The 23,180-nt window shown below is 44.8% G+C and overlaps 1 protein-coding gene across 2 annotated transcripts in view; it reads left to right on the forward strand.

The window, feature by feature from the left end:
- Positions 1–23,180, forward strand: part of LOC111148667 (potassium two pore domain channel subfamily K member 10) — a 126,271-nt gene that overhangs the window by 14,109 nt on the left and 88,982 nt on the right. Inside the window, exon 1 of one of the 2 annotated variants that reach the window (XM_022505434.1) lies at positions 18,136–18,199. The exons of the other annotated variant lie outside the window; for it this stretch is intronic. Within the exon in view, the coding sequence (XP_022361142.1) occupies positions 18,136–18,199 (64 nt within the window). Of the gene's footprint in view, positions 1–18,135; positions 18,200–23,180 lie in introns of those variants that run through there. 2 annotated transcript variants of the gene reach the window in all.

Here is a 23,180-nt window from a genome sequence, read left to right on the forward strand (position 1 = left end):
GACCTCTCAGCTGTTCTTGTAGACACTTAGGTCACCTTCCTCTGCATTGTAGGAATCTTTTTCAGATGCACATTTGACCCATGAAGGAGTTTAAGAAGTCTCGTACTAAGGATGGAAATGAGGCCATTCTGGTGTTACATGGCTCTGCAAAAAATGTTTAGTTTGATAAGTTTGTAGGGAATGAGAGTTGATCCTGCTGAAGGCAGCAACATTCTGTTAGAGAATTCAGGGATGTCGTAGAAGGCCTCAGAGCTGCCTTGTTTGTACTGAACTTTCTTTTTTTAAATTAAGATTTATTTTTTTATTTTAGAGAGAGAGAGAAAGACAGGTAGAGGGGAGAGGGGCAGAGAGAGAGAGAGAGAGAAAGAATCTCAAGCAGACTTCCCTCTCATCAGACTCCCAATGCGGGGCTCGGTCCCACAACCTGGAGACCAGACCCGAGCTGAAATCAAGAGTCAGACACCCATCCGACTGAGCCACCCAGGTTCCCCTGAACTTCTATGAAGAATCTTTGTCCACTAGGACTGTGCATGTATCACTGGGAAGTGAGGAGAGTGTGAGTCTGCCCCACGACGATGATGTGTAAATTATCTCCGAGGAATTGCAAGAGGCCGAAATGTTAGGTACTTAAATACTCTGTCTTTCTCAGTCTCTCTCTCTGGCAGATGGGAACTTCTTGCTACACATGATTTCCAAAGTGTCTAAATTTACATATCGTCTGAATAGGGGGAAATTGGGGCGTCTGCTGGTTAGAGCCTGGCAGTCTCTTTGCTGCATCTGGGATGCTGGGGAAGACTGAGGCCAACAGACAGTCAAGGACGCCAGCCTGGGTCATGGAAGCTTCAGGAGGCAGCAGCCGGTTGGACTGGCTGGGTGTCCACTGGGATCCCCGGGGGCTGCAGAAATCTCACCTGGAGTCTGAGACAGGGTTGCCGTGAGGCCACACCACCATACCGGTTCTCAGCTGAGTGGCTGGGATAGACCTGTATGAGCCATCCTAACGGCTTTCAGAAGTTTCTGTTCTGTTTTGAACTGGGTCTGGTGATCGAGGGAACCCTGCCCAGTGGTACTGAGTGCTGATGAGGGTACCAATGGTCCTGCTGCTTCTGGAGATGAGGGGTGTGTGATGGGAAGCTGTGTAAGCAACCACGTTTGTCTCCCAGCTCTGCCGTGCAAGCTGCTGGTCTCAGGCGCTGACCTCTCTCTCTGTGCCTAAGCTTCCCCATTGGAGATCCAGAAATGATGATGACACCCATCCCCTAGGGGCTGTGGGACTTTTATGAGACAGTGGGCACAAAGAACAGAATGCAGTGCCTGGCACATAGGAGACTCATCACTGATGATGACAATGGTACTGGTCACACGCATTTACCAAAGGTTTTCTCTGCATCAGGCGTGGTACTCGGTGTTTAACACACGTGAGATACATTATTCTTCATACCAGCCTGAGTCCCTTTGCTTGTTCTTCCGAGGCAGTGTCCTAATGTGTAGCCTCATGACCTGGATGCTCATGGCTTCCAAAGAATCTGCACATAGTGAGGGCTCCAGATCTAATTGTTTTTTTTTTTTTTAAGATTTTATTTATTTATTTGACAGAGAAAGAGATTACAAGTAAGCAGAGAGGCAGGCAGAGAGAGAGGAGGAAGCAGGCTCCCCGCCGAGCAGAGAGCCCGATGCGGGGCTCGATCCCAGAACCCTGGGATCATGACCTGAGCCGAAGGCAGAGGCTTTAACCCACTGAGCCACCCAGGCGCCCCTCTAATTGTTTTTTTAAGATAACAGCTTTATGGAGAAATAATTTACATCACAAATTTTACCCATCTAAAATGTACTTTTTTTTTTTTTTTTTTTTTACTATATTCACAGAGCTGTGCTACTATTACCACCATCTGATTTGGGAAGATTTCATGACTCCAAAAGGAAACCTCGTACCCATTAGCAGTCCCTCTCTATCCCTCACCATTTTCTCCCAGTCCTAGGCAACCACAGTCTACTTTCTGTCTCCATGGATATGTCTATTTTGGACATACATATAAATGGAATCATATAACATGTGGCTTTTTGTGACTGGGTTCTTTCACTTAGCATAACGTTCTCAAGGTACTCTCCTTTTGTAGCATCCGTAGCTACTTCTGGATGAAGAAATGGACGACCATCTGAGACAGGTAGCGTCAGCACCATTTGGCAGATGAGGAGACCAACGCTGAGAGCGCGGATGGGACTGCTCATGGCCGCCCCCACTTGAAAATGCTTGAGCTGCAGCTTGCACACCAGCTGTGCTGGTGCCACAGCTGTGTTGGCGCCACAGCCATTTGCTGGCTTCCAATTGGGCCTCTGTGTCAGGCTGAGTGCCACCGCCAGGTCGGGCAGTGTGTCCCACTAGGTATGGGTTACAGGTCTTAGACATGGCCCCTCTTCCTTCTGGTTAAGGGAGTCCCTGCTCCCCGGACTCTGATATTCTCCCTCTATCTCCTGGAGGAGGATCTGGTTTCATGGCTGCATACCCACAGATGGCTTCTGGGACTTACGCTGGCTGGTCTAGGTCTTTTTTTTTTTTTTTTTAAATTCTTTGTTTACATTCAATTTAGTTAACATATACTGTACTATTAGTTTCAGGGGTAGAATTTAGTGATTCATCAATTTCATATGACGCCCAGTGCTCATTACATCCAGTGCCCTCCTTAATGCCCATCACCCAATTATCCTTTCCCCCAACCCCCCCGTAGAAACCTTCAGTTTGTTTCTCAGAGTTTAGACTTTTTTATGGTTTGCCTCCTTCTTTATTTTCATCTTATTTTATTTTTCCTTCCTTTCCCCTGTGCTCATCGTTGTTTCTTAAATTCTAGATATGAGTGAAATCATATGGTATTTGTCTTTCTCTGACTGGCTTATTTTGTTTTGAGAATAATACCCTCTAGTTCCATCCATGTTGTTACAGATGGCAAGTTTTCATTCCTTTTGATGGCTGAGTAATATTCCATTGTATAAATATACCTCATCTTCTTTATCCACATCTGTTGATGAAAATCTGGACTTTTTCCATAGTTTGGCTATTGTAGACATTGCTGCTATGAACATTGGGGTGCATGGCCCCTTTAAATCACTATGTTTGTATCTTTTGGATAATTACATAGTAGTGTATTTCCTGGGTTGTAGGGTAGTTCTATTTTTAACTTTTTGAGAAATCTTCAGACTCTTTTCAAGAGTGGCTGCACCAATTTGCATTCCCACCAACAGTGTAGGAGGGTTCCCCTTTCTCTGCATCCTGGCAGCATCTGTTGTTTCCTGAATTGTTAATTTTTAAAAAAAAATATTTTATTTATTTGACAGACAGAGATCACAAGTAGGCAGAGAGGCAGGCAGAGAGAGAGGAGGAAGCAGGCTCCCTGCCAAGCAGAGAGCCCGACGCGGGGCTCGATCCCAGGACCCTGGGATCATGACCTGAGCCTAAGGCAGAGGCTTTAACCCACTGAGCCACCCAGGCGCCCCTCCTGAATTGTTAATTTTAACCATTCTGACCGGTGTGAGGTGGTATCTCATTGTGGTTTTGATTTGTATTTCCCTGATGCCCAGTAAAGTTGAGCATTTTTTCATATGTCTGTTGGCCATTTGGATGTCTTCTTTGGAGAAATGTCTGTTCATGTCTTCTGCCTGTTTCTTGACAGGAGTTTTTGTTTTTGGGTGTTGAATTTGATAAGTTCTTTAAAGATTTTGGATACTAGCCCTTTATCTGATAAGACATTTGCAAATATCTTCTCCCATTCCCTACCTTGCCTTTTAGTTTTGTTGACTGTTTCCTTTGCTGTGCAAAAGCTTTTTATCTTGATGATGTCTAGTTCTTTTGTCCATTTCTCAAGGGTTGTGGTACGAACTCTGAAAGCTGTAGAAATCAAGATGAAGAGAGAAATATACTTTCTATGTTCAAAGCCCAGCAATCCGCTCACCCAAGGTGATAGAGGAAATGTTGTCTTTCTTGCCCTCTCTTTAATAGTATATTATAATTGACCACTCCAAGGTGTGACCTGGCTCCCCTCTCCCTGTCCCAGAACTTCTCCTGAGATACGAGTGTACATTCCTCAGTTGCTGTGACAGCGTTGGAGATGGTGGCATTGGTCCTTGTGGAAGGGCAGACCCAGCACCAGCTGGCTCTTGGGCAGCATGTGTGTCTTTACTGTGTGTTCACTGGGGGCCTACCTAAGCCAATGATGGTGAGTCAGCATATCCTATGAAGTGCTAGATTTCCTAGATTTTCCAAAAAAAACCTGCTTTTGTCCTGCTGTTTTCTCACATGCTATTTTAGGGAAAAGGCCCCGTTTGATCATTAAAAATGCAAATCAGCTTTCCATCTTGCTTCTACCGAAGAAGGAAGATAACTTTATATACTGCCTCTGGGTTTCTTTAGAAACATCATTAAACCTTATTTTGACTTAAAACTATTGGGAATTGGTCTATGAATCAGTTAATTAGCTGAAAGTACATGCAGACCCCAGGACTTAGGCAATGGTTACGTGTTTGTTTTGTAGATTTTTCACAGAAGTGGCCCATTCCTGGGCTCAGTTTATGCGAGACCCTCACTGTCAGCCCTGCATGGCATAGCAGATGTGCCAGGGCCCATCCTTGTCCCTGTACTCTTACTCCTCCAGTGCAAACAAACTTTCGACTGCCATTTCTTGCATCTTCTCCCATTTTCCTGACATTGCCTCCTTTGCTGCTTCTGTGGAAGGCAGAAAGTGCAGGGAAATTAGCACACCCCAAGAGCACCCCTCAACCAATGACTGATGGGAGATGGTGTATAAATACCCCAGTTCCCTCAGCCTTGGGTGGTATAATTCAGGAATATGTTTTGTATGGGGTCTCATTTTCTCCAATGGGAAAAATCCCATTCTTCCCACTGTGAAAACTAGTTTGATATTGTAACTTTTATTGGTTTTCTTGGCTGTCTTCCAATCTCTTTTCTCTTTTCCACCCCTCCTGCCAGTGCTTTCTTCACCTCCCAAATAACTACTGTGCTAAAGTCCTTATCTTAGGATCTGCTTCTGGGGGAAACCATGTTAAGACATATGGTAAAGCTTCACCCTTCCCTTGCTTCTCTGCCTTATTCCACACCCCACTAGCTTTGACAGGATAGGGCACAGTGTCCCAAGATGCCCCGCCCTCCCCCAGGCAGGCTAGTGGCTCTCAGGGGATACAATTTACAGCTAATCAGCAGCTTTTTCGTCAAGACATCTTTAGCACGAATCCTGGTGCTGATGAGTAATCCATAAAGCATGAAAAGAGAGGTTAAGGCTTGATGAGACTCATCTCAGCCTCATCAAACCATTCTGTTTCCATAATTCTCCTTCTTGGAAGAGGGCAAAATGGAGTACAGTTGATTCTTATTATTTGCAGAGGCTATGTTCTATAAAGTCTCTGCGAATACTGAGTTAGTCAATATGGAACGATTGCTTCTAGGGGACAGACAGGGTTAGGTTCCTGAGAGCCTCTGGTCACCACATTTTCATCCACTGATCACTTACATAGCCTCGTTTTATGTATGTTTCTGTTTAAAGCCATTTCATTTAATAAATATTGTCGATTCATTAACATAGACCCCGCGGCAACAACACTGTAACTTGTTCCTGCTGGAGGCTTACCTGGCGCACATATTTTCTCCATAAGGCAATCACAACCGGGCACTTAGGGGCACTAGAAAGCACTTCAGCACTATGCTTGAGTGTTATTTTAAGCAATGAAATGACCGGCAAAAAGCAAAAATATGTGAAAAACATGGCACTAAATAGACCACGAAAAGGACACTTGCTTACAGTACCAGAGCCACAACAGGAAGGCAGAGTGTGGCTTTGTTCGACCGCAGCTGGGAGCGCGTGTGTTGGATGACTGAAATGTTTTGCTGCTCTGCACGTGTCCAAAAGTGACTGCGAAAGTCCTGTGAGTATTGTTTCTGGGTTACAAGTGAATTTTAGCGAGTAGGAGAATTTGCATATGTGGAGTCTGTGAATAAGGGTCTATTGTCTTTTTCACTTCGCACGTGAAGTCTTTATTTCAATTCAGTATGTTTATTAGACATGTGTGCCGGGCTCTGTGATGGGTTCTGAGATGTCCATTAGATGTTCTTTGCACCCCCCTTTTTAAAAAGATTTTATTTATTTATCTTAAAGAGAGAGACAGCATGAGCGGAAGGAGCAGAGAGAGAAAGAGAGAATCTCAAGTGGACTGTGGAGCCCAATGTGGGGCTCGATCCCAGGACCCTGAGATCATGACCTGAGCCGAAACTGAGTCGGATGCTTAACCGACTGTGCTACCCAGGTGTCCCAGATGTTCCTTGCCCTTAAGGAGTTTCTGTTCTGGTGGCATGGGCGATTAAAGCTGTAACACTAGACGAATACATACTCCAGAAGAGAGAGACAGTTCTGTGGGAATATGGAGGAAGGAATTGAGAGTAACTCAGGATGGAATTCTCTGTTGGGGGGGGGGGGGTTCAGATCGGCCTTGAGAGACATTCTGAGCTTTTCCTACAGCACTCAGAAAAAAGGAAGTTATTGGTCAGAACAACCTCACTTCCCCCCACCCCAGCTCTGACAGACTGCCTACATCTGTACCCCCCGCCCTGCTTTTATTCCTGTGGATTCGTGCATCTGCTCCATCCATGAATGCCGGGACCCCACCACTTATGCTTTTTTGGCCTCCTCCCTTCACCCAAACCATTACCCCCTTCCCCTCTACTTGAATCTTCCCACTAGTGTGTGAACGCATTTCAGTATCTTCCAGCATCCCCTCGTTCCACATCCCCTGTGGCCACCAGCTAATTCCTTTATGCCCTTCACAGCCAAATGGCTGGGAAGAGTTGTCTGGAGTCGTGGTCTCCACTTTCCCACCCCATCTCCTTTTTAAGCCACCACCTCTTCACAGGGGCTGCTCTGACTGGGGTCACCAGTGACCGTTTGCTCCCCTTTCTGTTCTTGTATCTTAAGTACCCGTTAGGATGCTTTAGCTGCGTGTGACTGAGTGTCCCATTCAAAGAAGCTTAGACAGCAAGGATGTTTATTGTTAAGCGAGTTATTTTCTCACTGAACAGGGAGTACCATTGTTGGCTTAACTGTTTTGGAATGCCATCGAGGACCCAGGTTTGTGCAGCTTTCCGCCGTGCCCCCTTTCATCACTTTGGCAAATGCTCCCTGAATGGTGGGAAGAGGGCTGCAGAAGCTCCAGCAAACATTATGTCGTCTAAACACAGGGAGGGAAGGGAATGGGGCTTTTCATTACATTTCTCTCTTCACCAGGGAGGACTTCCCCACCCCCACAGGAACTCTACAGCATACATCTTACAACAACCCCTAAACAAATCAGTGTTAAAAGGGAATGGTATTATTCTTATTGGCTTGGACCAATTAAGAATTACTACCTGAACTTGTGACTGGGACCCACATTCTTTAAACATGTTGCCATTTAACCAACATATGCATGAAATTGGGTGTGTTAGCAAGGTGGGGAGAGTGGCTAAAGTAAAGGCCCCAGGCAGCACCTCCCGCATCTTCCGTGACACCCTGTGGCCTTTCAAACAGTTGACGGCTTCTTCCTTCTTAAAGCATTTCACTTCTATCACTTGCTCTGTGACATTATTTCCTGGGGGGTTTTTCTTCGATTGTCATGCACCTCACACTCCTGTTGGCTCCTTCTCTGGTGCTCTCCTTCCAAATGGCGGCGTGCCCAAGCACTTGGACTTGTCTCTCTGGTCTCTGTCTGTGGTTCTCCCTAGGTGATGTCAGCAGCCCTAGTACCTCCCAAGTGTGTGTCTCCAAATTTGCACATCCACCTGCCCCCTTGACTTGACCTGTCTAATGGCCCACTCCAGCTCCAAAGATTGAAATAGGACTGTGGACTCCCATTCCAAACCTACTCCTCTCCAAGATTTCCTCTTCTCAATAAATGAAACCACCATGGATGGATATAGTTGCTGGAACAAAAATCTAGGCATGATACATGGGTGAGTCCTTTCTTTTCTGTCCCTTAACATTTCTCATCCATTCATCAAGAAGTCACGCCAACTGTGACCTCTAAAACATACCCAGGATGTGTTCCTGCCACTCTAGTCCGATGTATCTTCTTAGCTGGAGGGCTGACATAGCCTTTTTATTGCTTTCCCTCCTGTTCTCCATAATCCATTCCCCACAGGGCAACCAAAATGATCTTTAAATGTGTAAATCAGATCCTATCATACCCACACTTACAATTCTCGAATGGTACCCCTGTTCCCTTGGCATGAACTCCAAGCTTCTAATGCTCGCTTGCAAAACCCCGTATGAAGGCTGTTGCTTACTTCCTCTCCAAACCTCATCTATAGTCTAGTCCATCCTAGGTTTCTTTCTTTCTTTCTTTCTTTTTTTTTTTAAACAAATCGCCCCAATTTAGCTGAATGCTCCCACCTGCCCACACCAAATTCATTTTTTTTAAAGATTTTATTTATTTATTTGACAGACAGAGATTACCAGTAGGCAGAGAGGCAGAGAGAGAAGGAAGGATGCTCCCTGCTGAGCAGAGAGCCCGATGTGGGGCTCGATCCCGGGACCCTGAGATCATGACCTGAGCCGAAGGCAGAAGCTTTAACCCACTGAGCCACCCAGGCGCCCCTCTTTCTTTCTTTCTTTCTTTCTTTCTTTTAGATTTTATTTGTTTGAGAGAGAAAAAAAAGTGAGAGAGAGCCCACGCACACGCAAGCAGGGGGAGGGGTAGAGGGAGGAGCAGATGCCCCGCCACGTGGGGAGTCCAGTGAGTGGCTCAATCCCAGGCCCTGAGATCATGACCTGAGCCAAAGTCAGATCCTTGACCAACTGAGTCACCCAGGCGCCCCTAGGCTTATTTCTGTTCCTTGAAGAAACCAGTCCCTTCTTATCCCTGGGCCTCTGTAGGACCTTTATTTCTCCTGAAATTCTCTCCCATCAGATCTTCACGTGACTTGTTCCTCCTCACCTCTGACACCTCCGTCCAAATGTCAGCTCCTCAGAGATGCTTGTCTGTCCACCCACTTGAGCAGGTCACCCTCTGTCAGCACTCTGTCGTCATTGTCTGAATCATGCCTGTCACTCACTGAGAATGTTTTCTGTCTATTAATTTAGTAAGCTAAAACTAAATTAATAAATTTAAAACACTAAGATGACATTTCCATGAAGTCAAGGGAGGAGAGAGTTTTAAGAAGGGGACCCTCACTGGCAATGTTAGATCGTCTACAAAGACTGGAGAAAATCACGACAATGAGGGTGTGGTAAGGACAGTGGTAACTAATGTGTATTGTTACTATTTGTTAACACCGAGCTGGCAGAGGGGCAGGCATTTTGCATACATTATCTTATTTAATCCTGGCAGTGTGTCTGTTGGCAGGGAATGTCATCATTCCCATTTTACACAGTAGAACATCGAGGCTTAGGGAGCTCAGGCATAGCGCCTGGCACACCACAGCTTCCAATTAATGTTTACTGTGTGAATAAATGGATTTCATCAAGGTCCTGGAGCTGGCATATGGTACAGTTGAGTGTCTAACCCAGGTCTGAGTAGAACCAAAGTCCATGTTTATGAACAACTGGACTATATTTCCTCAGATGATGACTGAAATACTGAATTACATCTTAACAGATCAAGAAAGAGAAGTATAATGTAAGATAGGTGATTTTTTATTTATTTTGAAATCATAAGTGAAATTAATTTTGAGACCAAAAGCCTTCTGAATTTTGTATTCCATCAAATCTTTTGAAGGTGAGTTTTGTTTTTTTTTTTTGTAAAGTAGGCTCCATGCCCAGTGTGGAGCCCAATGCAGGGCTTGAACTCATGACCCCGAGATCAAGACCTGAGCTGAGATTAATAGTTTGATGCCCGACCAACTGAGCCACCCAGGTGACCTGGGATAGATGAGTTCTGTAAAAGTATTAGCGTTGAACCCAGATTCAGTGATTTTTTAAAAAAAGATTTTATTTATTTATTTGACAGAAAGAGACACAGTGAGAGAGGGAACAGAAGCAGGGGGAATAGGAGAGGGAGAAGCAGGCTGCCCCACAGAGCAGGGAGCCCAATGCAGGGCTCCATCCCAGGACCCTGGAATGATGACCTGAGCTGAAGGCAGACACTTAATGACTGAGCCACCTGGGTGCCCCGATTTTTTTATTAATAGACCCTGATAAATAGATAATAGACCCTAATGATAAGTCCAGGTTCATTATGCAGAAAAAGTGTTAAAGCTTGGTCTTTGGGATGAGTGCAGTAAGACTTCCATTTGCTGTGGGTGAACTATCTGGAACCGAGCTCATGTTTGACATGCTACTAGAGCACCCGGTGTTAGATGCCTTCTGGATGTGTGGGTTTTGGTTTATTCCATTGTGACACATGTGCTCAGCACACTCGCAGGCTGATAGAGACTTCACACAACATCAAGGATAGAGTCTCTGCCCTTGCTGAGTTCTTGCTGAGTTCACATTCTGATCAGGGTGCTGAAACATGCCTGTGGGTGAAAGTAAGGTCGTAGGTAAAACCTGTTAATGGCGTGGATGAAGAATGTGCATGTAAGATGGATTGGAATAAGAAATGGAAGGAGTGGATGGTTTTGAACTTCCATTATTCAGGGGCAGGAATGTGCCTGGACTGGTGGAAGGAAAGAGGAGGGAGAATGGTTTAGGCATAGGCAAGCTGTGCCCATTTGCATGATTTGCCCAAGGGGCAGAACGGGTGGAGTCTTCCTGCCCAGGAATCAGAGGAGGGCTTGGAAAGAGGATTAGAAAAATAAGAACCATCCGTGGAAGAAGTGAGATGTGGCTGGTTGTGGGGAGCTACTGGGGTTTCCCAGACCTGATGTGACATGAAGAGGTTTATAAAAGGATAAATCTTGCACTAGGTGTCGGGCTTTTGGGAGCATACCAGATTCAACTGGAAATACTAGTTAGGGCAAGGTTTCTAAACTTCAGCCTTTCCTATGTCACCTTCGCTTTAAAATGTTTGTGGCTATATTTAAATACAGCCATAACACTATTTACTTAATTTGCTTTTTTAAAGTTGATTTAACTTTTAAAACCTTAAATAAATTTAGCTTTGCTTAAGCAATATCTACCATTGTTTAGTTCCTATTTTTCTTTAAATTGACCCCTTATTTTAAAAACTGAAATAAATTTATCCTTACCCTAAGCAATGGTATCTATGAAATCCTAGGTATTCTGCACTACTTCTGTTTTGCCTAGTGCTCATTAAAATAAACCCATGGCCATTAAAAAATGTTTCATCTACATGTCACCTAATGCCACCTTGTGTACCACCAATGGGTCCTGTACTACACTCTTGGGAACACTCAGAGCTCTGTTACAGCTTTCTGGTTGTGACATGATGAATTGAGTAAATGGGTTCAGCTGCATTCATTAGATATTTACCATGTGCAAACCGCAGTGCCAGAGGAGATGAAAATAGGAAGTATATGCAGTCTTGGCTCTTCACGGATTTGGAGCAAAGCAGCCAGAGAATGGCATACCAGTAAGAAGGTGAGATGTAGGCTAGATGAAGCCAGTTCCAGCTGTTGGAGCAGCTCTCATTATGTCATTGAACAGCAGCTCTGTCCTGGGCAGCGGAGTAAACTTCATCTACGGTATGGGGCTGGTAAGCCTTCCTTAATTCCAGTTCACTTCAGTAAGTTCTTGCCGTAGACTCCATGATGCTTTTGCAGACATGAAGGAGTGTACAGTGTTGGAGTGAGGGATATAGCAGAAAATGAAGGGTGAAGTGGTTGGGGTTGGTGGGAGGGTGGGGAGCAGAATGGGATGAGGACCTCAAGAGAGAGAGGCAGTGAGTGAATGCTCAGGGTTTAGGAGAGAGGATGAGTTCATAGCTAGCTCTGGGGACAGCGGAAGGCTTTCTGGAAGACCTGGCATTTCAGATGGACTTTGAAGGATGAAATGATGTAAAAGGCAGGGATGGAGAGTGTCCAGCAGAGGGAAGGGCATCCACAAGGCACCAAAGAGGGAAACAGAAGCCCTTGTTTGGAAAAAGAGCAAGTCTTCAGTTGTTCTGTGGGGGTGTGGGGAGATGAAGGTGGAAAAGAAGGTGGGGGTCTTGTGGGCACCCTAGAGTCTGGGCTGAGTGTGGATTTATTTCTGGAGGCAATCAAGAGACCTTGACGACTATGACATGAGATGTGTTGCACTTTATGAAACCACTAATGGGTATGAGTCCACAACCAGGGGATGAGGAGAAGGAAGAACAACAAACTGGGGACCATCAGGGTAATCTGGGTGACAAATAACGAGATCCTGAATGGTCACATGACAGAGGTCTCGGCTAGAGGGACCAATGAGGGAGTGATGAAGAAAGATCTGAACAGAGGATCAGTGCAGAGGTGTGGGGCAGCGACCAGCCACCAGTGCAGTGGAGTCAGTCCTCTCTCTTAAATCACAAGGAGGAGAGTGGTGTCCTCCAGGAGGTATGGAATACTGGGGAATATTGATTGCATGTAGGGGAAACGAGTTAAAGATTGTAGTTCTAGTATATGTGGGTGAGGGTGAGAAGGCATCTTACAAGTAATTCTTTGCTGGGAAAGAACAGAAGCAGTCCCGGCTCTGTTAATTTCTTTTATTTTGTCTCTAAGTATACACAAAGATAATTAGCTATATAATTTCTATGTGGGCTTGCATGCTCGAGGGGCATTTAGGTGGCACTGAAAATGGACATTATTGTTCTTGACATGTGCAAGGATACCATGTCCTAGGAAATTGGCCTACAGAATACTGTGAAAAGTCATTTGAGTGACTTGTTTTTATCCAGAGTCCTTTCCCCTGCTATGTCCCTCTATGGAGGGATGCTTACATAACAGGATTCTTCTATTCTGACTCCTCGTTTTCCACTTGACATGGACTTGACACCCAGTAGCTGTGGATGCAGTTTGGCTTCTACACAGAGAGGAATCGCATGTGAATACTTTACAGCAAAGAGCAGACAAAGGCTTAAAAAGAGGAGGGTCTGAAATGGGGCTTGCCACTTCAGAGCAAAGAGAAAGATGGTCCTCTGTTGCTGGTGGCACCTGTGCCCCCACATTTTCCTGGAGCACCGTCTACATTTGTGAATTTCCAAGATCCATCTATTTTCATTTCATCTCTGTTCATGTAGTTCTTGTTCTTTTATCTATCTGTTTTATATAATGCCTAACTCTGTAGTATCTGAGGTGAAATGCACTGATTTTTAATTGCAATGAAGAGGGCCAAGCAGCTCTTTGGAGCCGCTCTGGGCAGGAAGTGGAGGCGAATTCTTCTAATGGGAACTTCTTTGGAGACTGTGACTCACTCGTCTGCATCCCTATCACCACATAGGGATTGTTGAGTTCCAGCACATCTATAGCCAATTTAGAGGTACAGTAGAAGGGAGAAGGCTCTGTTAGGTGCATCCATGTTCCCAGTTATCAAAGACGCCAAGGCAGTGCCTTAGCCAATAGAATCCCAAAGTGTGCCCTGAGGATGCTTCCAGATGTTTCTGAAGCGACACCTTGCATTTTCTGGTCCCAGATACTACACACTTAAAGGTAATGTCTACCTGAAGACTGGCTATCAGGTAGACACTAAACTTTTGGAATCTATTACTGTATCTGGGTTTCCATTTTGCTAAGGAGGCAACACATGTACAAAATGTTCAGAGTGGAGTTTATTCTTTTAAATGAATTTAAGTGGAAGGTTTGGTGAAATGATATATTTAAATTTTAGCATGATTTTCCTCTTGTATCAAATTTTCTTTTTAAATGGCAGAACGTTGTTATAATGTGGCCACAAGGGAATACATCCATTCATGTGTATATTACTTTCTTTAACAAATATTTCTTTCCTGTCTGACAGGCTCTGTGCAGGACTCTTGTAAATAAGGATAAGAAACATGTACTTTTAGCTGTTTCTGCAAGGGAAATGTTGTATTGTACTACATTAATTGTAAGATGTATTATTCTCATTACATGTCTGATCAGAATGTGTCTTACTACCAATGATACGTAGCTGTTCAGTTGGCAATATTAATTTTGTGAGAGTACGTAAAATAGTGATGCATTTTGTAACTGACGATAGATTGTATTTTATAAGAAATATGTGCACAATACTATTACTGGTACCATGCTTTGGCCCATAGTATGGCCCCATATTGGGTTCAGTACCAATGTTAAGCCTCTAGTTTTAGGCACAGAGGTTGGTCCAAGGATGCCAGATCTTGGATGCCCAGATGTCCAGAGTAGGAGAAAAGTTAGTCAGAAGGCAGACTGAGAGCCAACGCGTTCAGGCTTTATAGGCAGTAACAGTAGGGAGGACAGAAATTCTCTAAAGCCTCGCGTCTCTGCATCTTCCCTCCCTCTCTGGTCTGCACATAAATTCAGGCAGTGTGACTCTGCCAGACAGCAGAGCCGAGTAGGAGGAATGAGAAATGAATGGCAGCAGGGCTGTAGCATGGGAGACGGGAGAGTAGCGTCAGAGTGAGGACCTGGTGATAAAGTGAGCAACGAAGTTACAATGAAGGGGCCATCCATTTATTGAGTGCCTTACTACTGCCCACTTCAAAAACACCATTTGCCAGCTTTATTGAACTTTGTTAATCATAACTGACAAATAAAATAGGAATATATTTAAGTCGTAAATATATTTAAAGTGTACAACCTGGTGATTTGACATTCGTATTCATTGTGAAAAGATTTCCACTCCTGACTTAATTGCAACATCCATCATCTCACATGTATTTTTTTTTGTAAGAACACTTAAGTTCTACTTTCTTAGTAAATTTCAACTGTGCAATATAATACGATCGACTGCAGTCACCATGTTTTCCATTAGATCCTCAGACCTAATTTATCTTATAGCCTTTTGCTAGTGTCTGCCTATCTCCTCCAACGTTTCCTCCAACAACTACCATTCTGTTTTGAGTCTGACATTTTAAAAAAAAGATTGCACAGATAAGTGATACCATGCACTATTTCTCTTACTCTGTCTAGCTTATTTCACTTAGCATAATCCTTTCCAGTTACATCCACGTTGTTGCAAATGGCAGAATATGCTTCTTTTTAAAGGCTGAATTGTATCACGTTGTATGTGTATCTATATACTTATATATCTATAAACCACATTTATCCATTGATGGGCACATGGATGGTTTCCATACCATGGCTATTGTGAATAATGCTGCAGTGAACATGAGAGTACAGATATCTGTTCAAGATAGTGATTTCATTTCCTTTGGAGATACACCCAGAGGTGGGTGGGATTGCTGGGTCATATAGTAGTTCCATTTTTACTTTCTTGAGGAATATCCAGACTGTTTTCCAAGGTGGCTGCACCAATTTACACTCCCACCAGCTGTGCACAAGGGTTCCCTTCTCTCCACAGCCTCAATAGAATTTGTAATCTGCTGTCTTTTTGGTAACAGACATTCTAACAGTGTGAGGTGATACCTTATAGTGGTTTTGAGTCAAGTAAGTCACTTAAAAAAAAAGAAAAAGCAACCCTGCAAGATAGGTATTCATGGAGCATCATTATCACCTTTGTTTTATGTGTGAACCTGGGGCTCAGAGAAGGTAAATAACTTGCCTGGCATCATACAATTAGTTAAGTGACAGAAGCAGGATTCAGCTTGGGTCCATGGATCATCAAAATCTACTCCATTTTCAACATCCTGCAGGACATCCCACATTCTCACAATGGGCAGGGACTTTGTGTCCAATCATCAGAGGTCCCAGAAGCCAACCAGAGTCAGAGCAGTACACGGACAATTACATGTAGTAGCATCAGAATCCCAAATTAGGGCCAGTAAGCAGAATTCCACCAACATTTTAAGTCACGTCCCGGTGTGCTGTAGCCCAGGTACATGGACTGCACAAAATTGGGAGGAGGAAGATGCCTTCCAGACCCAGGGAAGCACCTGACAGCCGGATGGCTTAAGTGCTGAGGTTCAAGAATTTCTTACTTTACTCTAATCAGACCTCCCGCAGAACAGAAGTGCTGTTATAGCTGAGATTCCAGAAATCAGTAATGGGTATTTTAATAAAGCCCATGATCCCAAGAGCCGCTTGCTGTAGGGGTGAGCTCACAGTCTATAGCTGGGAGCTGATGAATAATTTTAATTATGTGACTAATATCTGTGGGGAATGTTCTGCTTTCAATGGATTCCTTTTAGATTTTGACCCCGTATGTATCTCAAGGAAATGTAAAATGTTTGCTTCATTACTTAGAATCACTATGTAAGTTTGCTTAGAGCTATCAAAAAGACCAGAAGAATTTTACATATTCTAAGGGTCCAAGCTTTCAAACACCAAAGGTAGCTATTCAGATGTGGGAACTAGGAAGTGTTCTAAGTTGATCACATAAACCTTTCTGATTTTTCTCATAGGTTAAATGAACTAAGTAGATTTTTATTCATTTGGAGGAAGTATGTCCTCTAAATGGTGAGAACAGTTATCTTTCTAATGATGCATGTCACACAACCTCTCTCACCCTTGTCATCATGTCTTTGTCAACAGTAAGCATTTATTAAGCTCCTAGCTACTCTTTGCCTTGTGTGAGGTGTCCTGCTAAGAGGCTTGTTCCCTGTCTTCTTGGATTTTTAAATATAAGAACAAACAGACGATGAAGAAGATGAGAAATACATTGAAGAGAATTAGAGTATTCCGAGTCAGAGTATTAATGAAAGCAGAGTGAGAAATGTATGGCCTACTTCAGGGTATCAATGGGGATTGTACTTGAATTCAATGTTTTCTAAAGGTAGAACATTGTTAAGACACCAACAGGGGAAGGTTTCCTTGAAGTTGCAGTTTCCTTAAAGTTGTATGTTAAATTTAGGCGGAGAAAGAGGAAGCTCGTACGTGTTCAGGTCAGGAATTGAACCAAACGGCAATGACGCTGCCGGAATTTGTGTTCTGAAGACCAAGCGGAACCTCTTCGGGCCTCTGCCATGTAGCCCCGTGAGGCCATTTGTAAGTCTGGACTGAGTGAGACATGAGCCTAATGGGCATAAACACAGTGGCTGGGTCAGCTGATGTGCTGGTTGGGACGGTTTCTGCGGCAGATGACAGAAAACCTGGCTCAGCTGGGCTCCAGCCGGAAAGGGGAGTTTTGATTCTCCCAACTCGGCAGTCCAGGCAGATGATGCTTCCAGGATTGGGTATTTCTTCGTTCGCCTATTCGGCGTTGCTCTCCTGCCCGGTGATTCTAGGATGGCTGCCAGTGGCCCCAGGGCTTTATCGGTCCAGACTCACATCCTTCAGGACAGAGAAAAGCTGCATTCTCCAGGGCTCCGACGAGAGTCTTGCAGTTAAATTCTCTTGGTCCTCATTGGCTGGTCTAAGGTCGGCTACTCATCCTTTAGCCAATCAGAGTGGGAGTTGGGGAGCCAATGAGGGTACTGGCTTAGCTCGAATCATGTGCTTCACTCCTGGAACCTCGGAGGGAAGGAAGGCTAGTGAAGCCCAGCTCCAGGGCAGAGATTCGGTCCGATGGGCGTCTCTGTACAGAGCTGTTGCCCCAAGAGGGCTGGGGGTGAGAGAGTGCGTGGGGCAGGGAGAGGGGAGGGATGAGAATGGAAGCAGGATACTATTTGGGAGGTTCCTGAAGCACCAAGGAATTGGGGTGGTTTGGACAGTGGACATGGGGATGTTGGAAGCATTTTTTTCATTCTTTCTTTCCTTTTTTTGGGGGGTGGGGAGTAATGTCGTGTAATTGGTTTTTTAAGTGGGCTGGACTTTTTTTTGGGGGGGGGAATGCAAACAGAATATGGCTTTATTTCTCTTCAATGTGAGTCACAAATGAGACTTTCACATTGTTCTGGTAGGCCAACCCTGGATCATATCCCAGAAATACCCTACAGCTTTTCCAGGCATTTTTCAAGTAAAATAAAAACAAAAATAGAAATAATTAATTTCAAGTATTCTAAAGTACAGTTTAACATAAACCCACATACCAACCTCTGGTCTACTTCAAAGTTCTCCTTTCCCTGTAGGTCAGGCTGGGCCTGAGACACCACAGTCCAGAAGTGGAAAGTCCGGGGGCGGGGCTTGTTTGTTCTCTTTCTCTCCGGATCCAAACTCCTTCCCTGCTTGCTTTGCAACTTCTGGCTCCTCCAGAGTCAGGTGGCAGGGAGAGGGATGAAGAGAAGGCCAGAATGTTCCACTTGAGCTGCCGTCCTTCATGGTCCTCTCTAGCCTTACAGGCATTCAGGAGATTTTGTAAGTTCTTGACACTACCCCCCCCCCCCCCCCCCGCCCCGCAAAGATCTCTACACTTTCCCACTGCACGAGTGGTGCCCTCCCTGGCTGGTCCCTTCTGAAGCCCCCTCAGGCTCTGCTTGAGCACACTCTGGGCCTTTTTTGCTCAATAGACTGACTTCTTGGGGGAAGGCCTTTTCATGAAGGCTCTAAGCTAGCTATCGCTTCGCCCCACCTCTGTCTCCATTTGGCCGGTGAGAAATCATTATGCGTCTCGGTGCTGCCAAGCTTGGGAGGAGTAGGCCACGCCACTGCTGTCCTCTGTGTTCAACCAGCCATTATACACCAAACTGTGGGAACCTGTGTCTGATTTTCCCAGGGCTGTGTTCATTGCACACTTCCAGGGGGCACCATCTGCATGGACTCTGGAACGATGCAATTAATAGAGCAGACTGGAGTTCTCATAAATCTCTCACGCTCTTTTCCCGAACAGCGCAAGGCAGACCTATGAAGTTTGCAATTCAGCAAGCGCGCAGCTGGGGGGCCAAGATGCTGCGTCCCTCTTCTGCCAACCACTCTGATCTCTCTGAGCTGTTTCCTTGCAGCTTTTTTTCCCTCTTTTTTTTTCTTTTTTGCCACCATGCTCCCCAATACTGTTTTTTGTTGTTGTTGTTTATTTGTTTTTGTTTTTGTTTTTCTGAGAAACGCCTTTTCTCCAGTGAATTCTCTTACATGGGCTGGAAGCAGCAGGTGCTTTCTGAGCCAGTCTGACCTTAGTTTAGCAATTTCTGCATAAATAAATGCTCAGTTCTCAGCTCTGGGTCTCAGTATAAATCCTGAGATAACAGGAAAAGCCCTGCTTCACATGACATTGTGGTAGAGAAACCATTTCTTCAAAGAAGAGCTCACAGGAAAGTCCAATGTAGAAAGCAGACAGACATGGCGTTGCATGAGGGATGAGGTGGGGAATAGGCAGGTGTTCAAAGCTTGGCTCCAGGGCATAGCTGGAGAATCACTGTGCCTGGGAAAGCCAGCTATGGTGTCCCTGCCAAGGAGAGTTTCCCACTTTTTACCGTTCTGCAGCGTTTGGCTTTTTCATGACTTTTTGGTGAAAACAACAGTCCGTGCAAGTCATGTGGGAATGAAATAATCTGGCGCTGCCCATTTCTGCAGCAGATGACCATCCATCCAGCCGAGATAATGGATTCCTTTTCAGTGTACAGTTCCTCCTGGGTTCCTGACACTGACCTAGAAGCTTTTGCACAAACTTGCTTGGTGGGTGCCTTTTTTTCTGTGAATGAAAAGATCTGCTTCTGGTTCTGAAAATAGCACCTGAACCATTTGCAGAAAAAATTTTGTCATTTTCTTGTGGCCCTGCAGCCTTGGGCTTTGTTCCTTGCAGGAAAATAAGTAAGGATTTTTATTAAGGTTTTTTTCTGTAAAGATTTTCTTCTTTGCACACAGTGTGGGTCAGTCCTATTGCTTCTGTTTCTCCGTCTATAAAATTGGGGCAAGAGTGGAACTTCCATGCTGGCCTATTGTGAGCCTTAATGTGAGCCTATTTGAAAGGTACAGAGCACCTGGCACTGAGCAAGCGTCTGGGACACTGATTGTAGGGGCTTCCTGTTGCTGCTGTCACAGATTCCCTTAAACTGGATGGAGCTTAGAACAATCAAAGTTATTACTGTATGGTTCTGTAGGTCAGACTTCAGAATTGGCTTCATGGGGCTAAAATCAGGGTATAAGCAAGGCAGCATTCCTCTGGAGGTTTTAGGGGAGAATCCTCTCCTGGCCCTTTCCAGCTTCTGGAGGCTGCCCATGTTCCGTGGCTCACGGCTACAGCACCCTGACCTTTGCTTTCATCCTCACATCCCCTTCTCTGCCTCTGGCTTCCCTGTCTCCCTCCTATAAGGATCCCTGTGATTACATTGGGACCATTCAGATAATCTAGAGTAATCTCACCATGTCAACATTCTTCACTTACTCACATCTGCTAAGTCCTTTTGTCACATAAGGTAATATTTTCACAAGTTCCAAGGATTAGGGCATGGACAGTCTTTGGGGGAAACATCATTCTGCCTATTGCACTGATTCTTTAAAAAATTGCCTTTTAAGGGGTGCCTGGGTGGCACAGTCAGTTAAGCGTTGGACTCTTGGCTCAGGTTGTGGTCTCAGGGTCATGAGATTGGTCCCATGGGGGCTCAGCACAGGAGTCTGCTTCCGACTCTCTCTCTCTCTCCTTCTCCCTCTGCCTTTCCCTCCCATGTTCTCTCTCTCAAATAAATAATAAACAAATGTTAAAGAAATAAAAATTATCTTTTAAGTATCCACAGTATGCTGGACCCTTTGCTTTGCACTGGGTGTAAAAAGTGAGTAAGATACAAGGGTTACACCAAAGTAGATAAATGGCAAGGTGACAGTAGTGATAATTATGGCAGTTGACATTTACTATTTACTGTACGTGAGGTATTATGCTGGGCACTTTAGGTGAATAATCTTACTGAAGCAGCATTGTAGCATGAAGGAAAGGTTTTATTCCCATTTTGAAGATAAGAACACTGGACCTTAGCAAGCTTAAGTACTTTCTCTAAAAGTCACACAGCTAGCGACATGAGCTGAGGTCTGTCTGATTCTCAGCTCCTACAGTTAATTACTGAATTATATGCTGTCCTTGGAAGGACAAGTAATTCCTGAGCAATTCCTCACCAAAATCTTAAAAAAATCATATACTGTCCTTGGAAGGTTACATGGGTATAACCTGTGGCTCTCTTCCTAAAAAAGGTTGACGGGTAGCTCCAATTCTGAGCCAGTGGGCAGAGTTCCCAGGGGAGGCCAATGCTACATCTCTCTCTCCCATCCTGATCATGGTCTAAAGCTACATCATGGCCTTGACTACTATGTCGGTTGTCTTCAAGAGAATCAAATAGCATGTGTTCATCCTCCCACTGAACTGATCCTTCCCAAGACCGTTTATCATTGTGCTAACGGGGACCTGCTTCAAGCTGACATAGTGTATGAAGAGCGGAGCCCGGTGAAGTTCCTTTTCAGGGATTAGTATAGAATCCACCTGGTGATTTTAAAGGGCAAAAAGAAGGTACATTCAAGTGAATTTGAGGGAAGCATTTGAATATTAAAGGCCACATTATTCTTGATCTTTGCCAGAATTCCCTTCCATGGGACTGGAACTTTTATGTGAAGGGCAAAGTTAGGGGGAAGGTTGGTCCCCAGACTGTGTGGTGTTCTGATGAGACTCCTGGGTGCTGGAATGAGCAGCAGCAGCTCACCCAGGCCATGTAGGACAGGGATAGGAGGGAGAAGTTTCCCGGGGCTCTACCCAGAGTCTAGGATGGGCTGAAGTGTGCATGGAAGTGTTGAACCTTCCTCTGCTGTGAGCAGAGTTGGGATAGATGTAAACGTTTCTTGGCTTCTTTCCTGCGGGAGGCGCAGGCTGTTTGGAGCAGGATTTGCATTTCTACCTTTCTGTTTCCTCCTGGGACAACTTCTCTTTTTCTACTCCCTTACCTACATCCCTGATCTTAGGAGATGTTACATTTTAGACACGTTCACAGATGTTTCTAGCAGACTGGTTGGCCCATAGAAAAATGTTTGTGAAATTATGGCAGATATAGTAAGAGCATCCACACATTCTGACTATTTTAAACAGTCTTGATTTTAAGTGGTTATTTTCCAGTAATGACAACAGATTAAATCAATCTGATGTGGGATTCAATTTTTGAATATTGGTAAGACTATATCTCTAAAATCCACAAATCGGAAAAATTCAATGGTGTGCTATGGCTGTGTTTCCAACTTCCCTTCCTGTCTTTCTGTCCCTCTTTCTCCCTCCCCTTCTTTTTCCTTCCCCCGCCCTGCTTCTTCTTTTTTTTTTTTAAATTTTTTTTTTTTAAAGATTTTATTTATTTATTTGACAGAGAGATCACAAGTAGGCAGAGAGGCAGGCAGAGAGAGGAGGAAGCAGGCTCCCTGCCGAGCAGAGAGCCCGATGCGGGGCTCGATCCCAGGACTCTGAGATCATGACCTGAGCCGAAGGCAGCGGCTTAACCCACTGAGCCACCCAGGCGCCCCTCTTTCTTTCAGTATCTATAGATAGATACTGGGATAGACATTGGGTTCAGAACTTGTGATACAAAGATGAATAATTACTGGTTCCAGACTGCCAGGGATTTATGGTCCAATAAAAGGATTCCTTCATTTTAGCCAAGGGATATTTATTGAGCCTCTGTGATGTAGAGCACACATTTAAGTGCTGAGATGAAGCAAGGAACAAAATGCAGTAGATCAGACACGCTAAATGTTTAGATTCTGGTGGGAATGACACATAGTAAACAAGTGAATAAGTACAGAAGACAGTTTCAGCTGGTGATACAGTTTCAGCTGTGAAGGAAACAAAGACAGGCAGTGGGCTGCAGAGTGACTGCTGGGGGACTGGCCTTTCATCAGGGAGACCTTTCTGAGGAGGAGACGTGGAGCAGAAACCTGAGCATTGACAAGAAGCTACCTTGCAAGGATCTGGGCAAGAATGTTCCAGCCGTTGGACACCTGGGTGGCTCAGTCAGTTAAATCCCTGCCTTTGGCTCAGGTCATGATCCCAGGATCCTGGTATCGAGCCCAGCATCCAGCTCCCTGCTCTTCGGGCAGTCTGCTTCTCCCTCAGCCTGGCCCTACCCCTTTTGTGCTCTTTTTCTCTCTTCCCCCTGCTTGTGCTCTCTCTCTCTCTAGCTCTGCTCTCTCTCTCTCAAAAAAATAAATAAAATCTTAAAAAATAAAAGAAAAGAGGGGGCACCTGGGTGGCTCAGTGGGTTAAAGCCTCTGCCTTCGGCTCAGGTCATGATCTCAGGGTCCTGGGATGAGTCCCACATCAGGCCCTCTGCTCAGCAGGGAGCCAGCTTCCCCTTCCTCTCTCTCTCTCTGCCTGCCTCTCTGCCTACTTGTGATCTCTGTCTGTCAAGTAAATGAATAAAATCCTAAAAAAAAAAAAAAA

The sequence above is a fragment of the Enhydra lutris genome, unplaced genomic scaffold, assembly GCF_002288905.1.
Source record: "Enhydra lutris kenyoni isolate GAN:26980312 unplaced genomic scaffold, ASM228890v2 scaffoldscaffold20, whole genome shotgun sequence".
In the NCBI taxonomy this organism is placed as follows: Eukaryota; Metazoa; Chordata; class Mammalia; order Carnivora; family Mustelidae; genus Enhydra; species Enhydra lutris.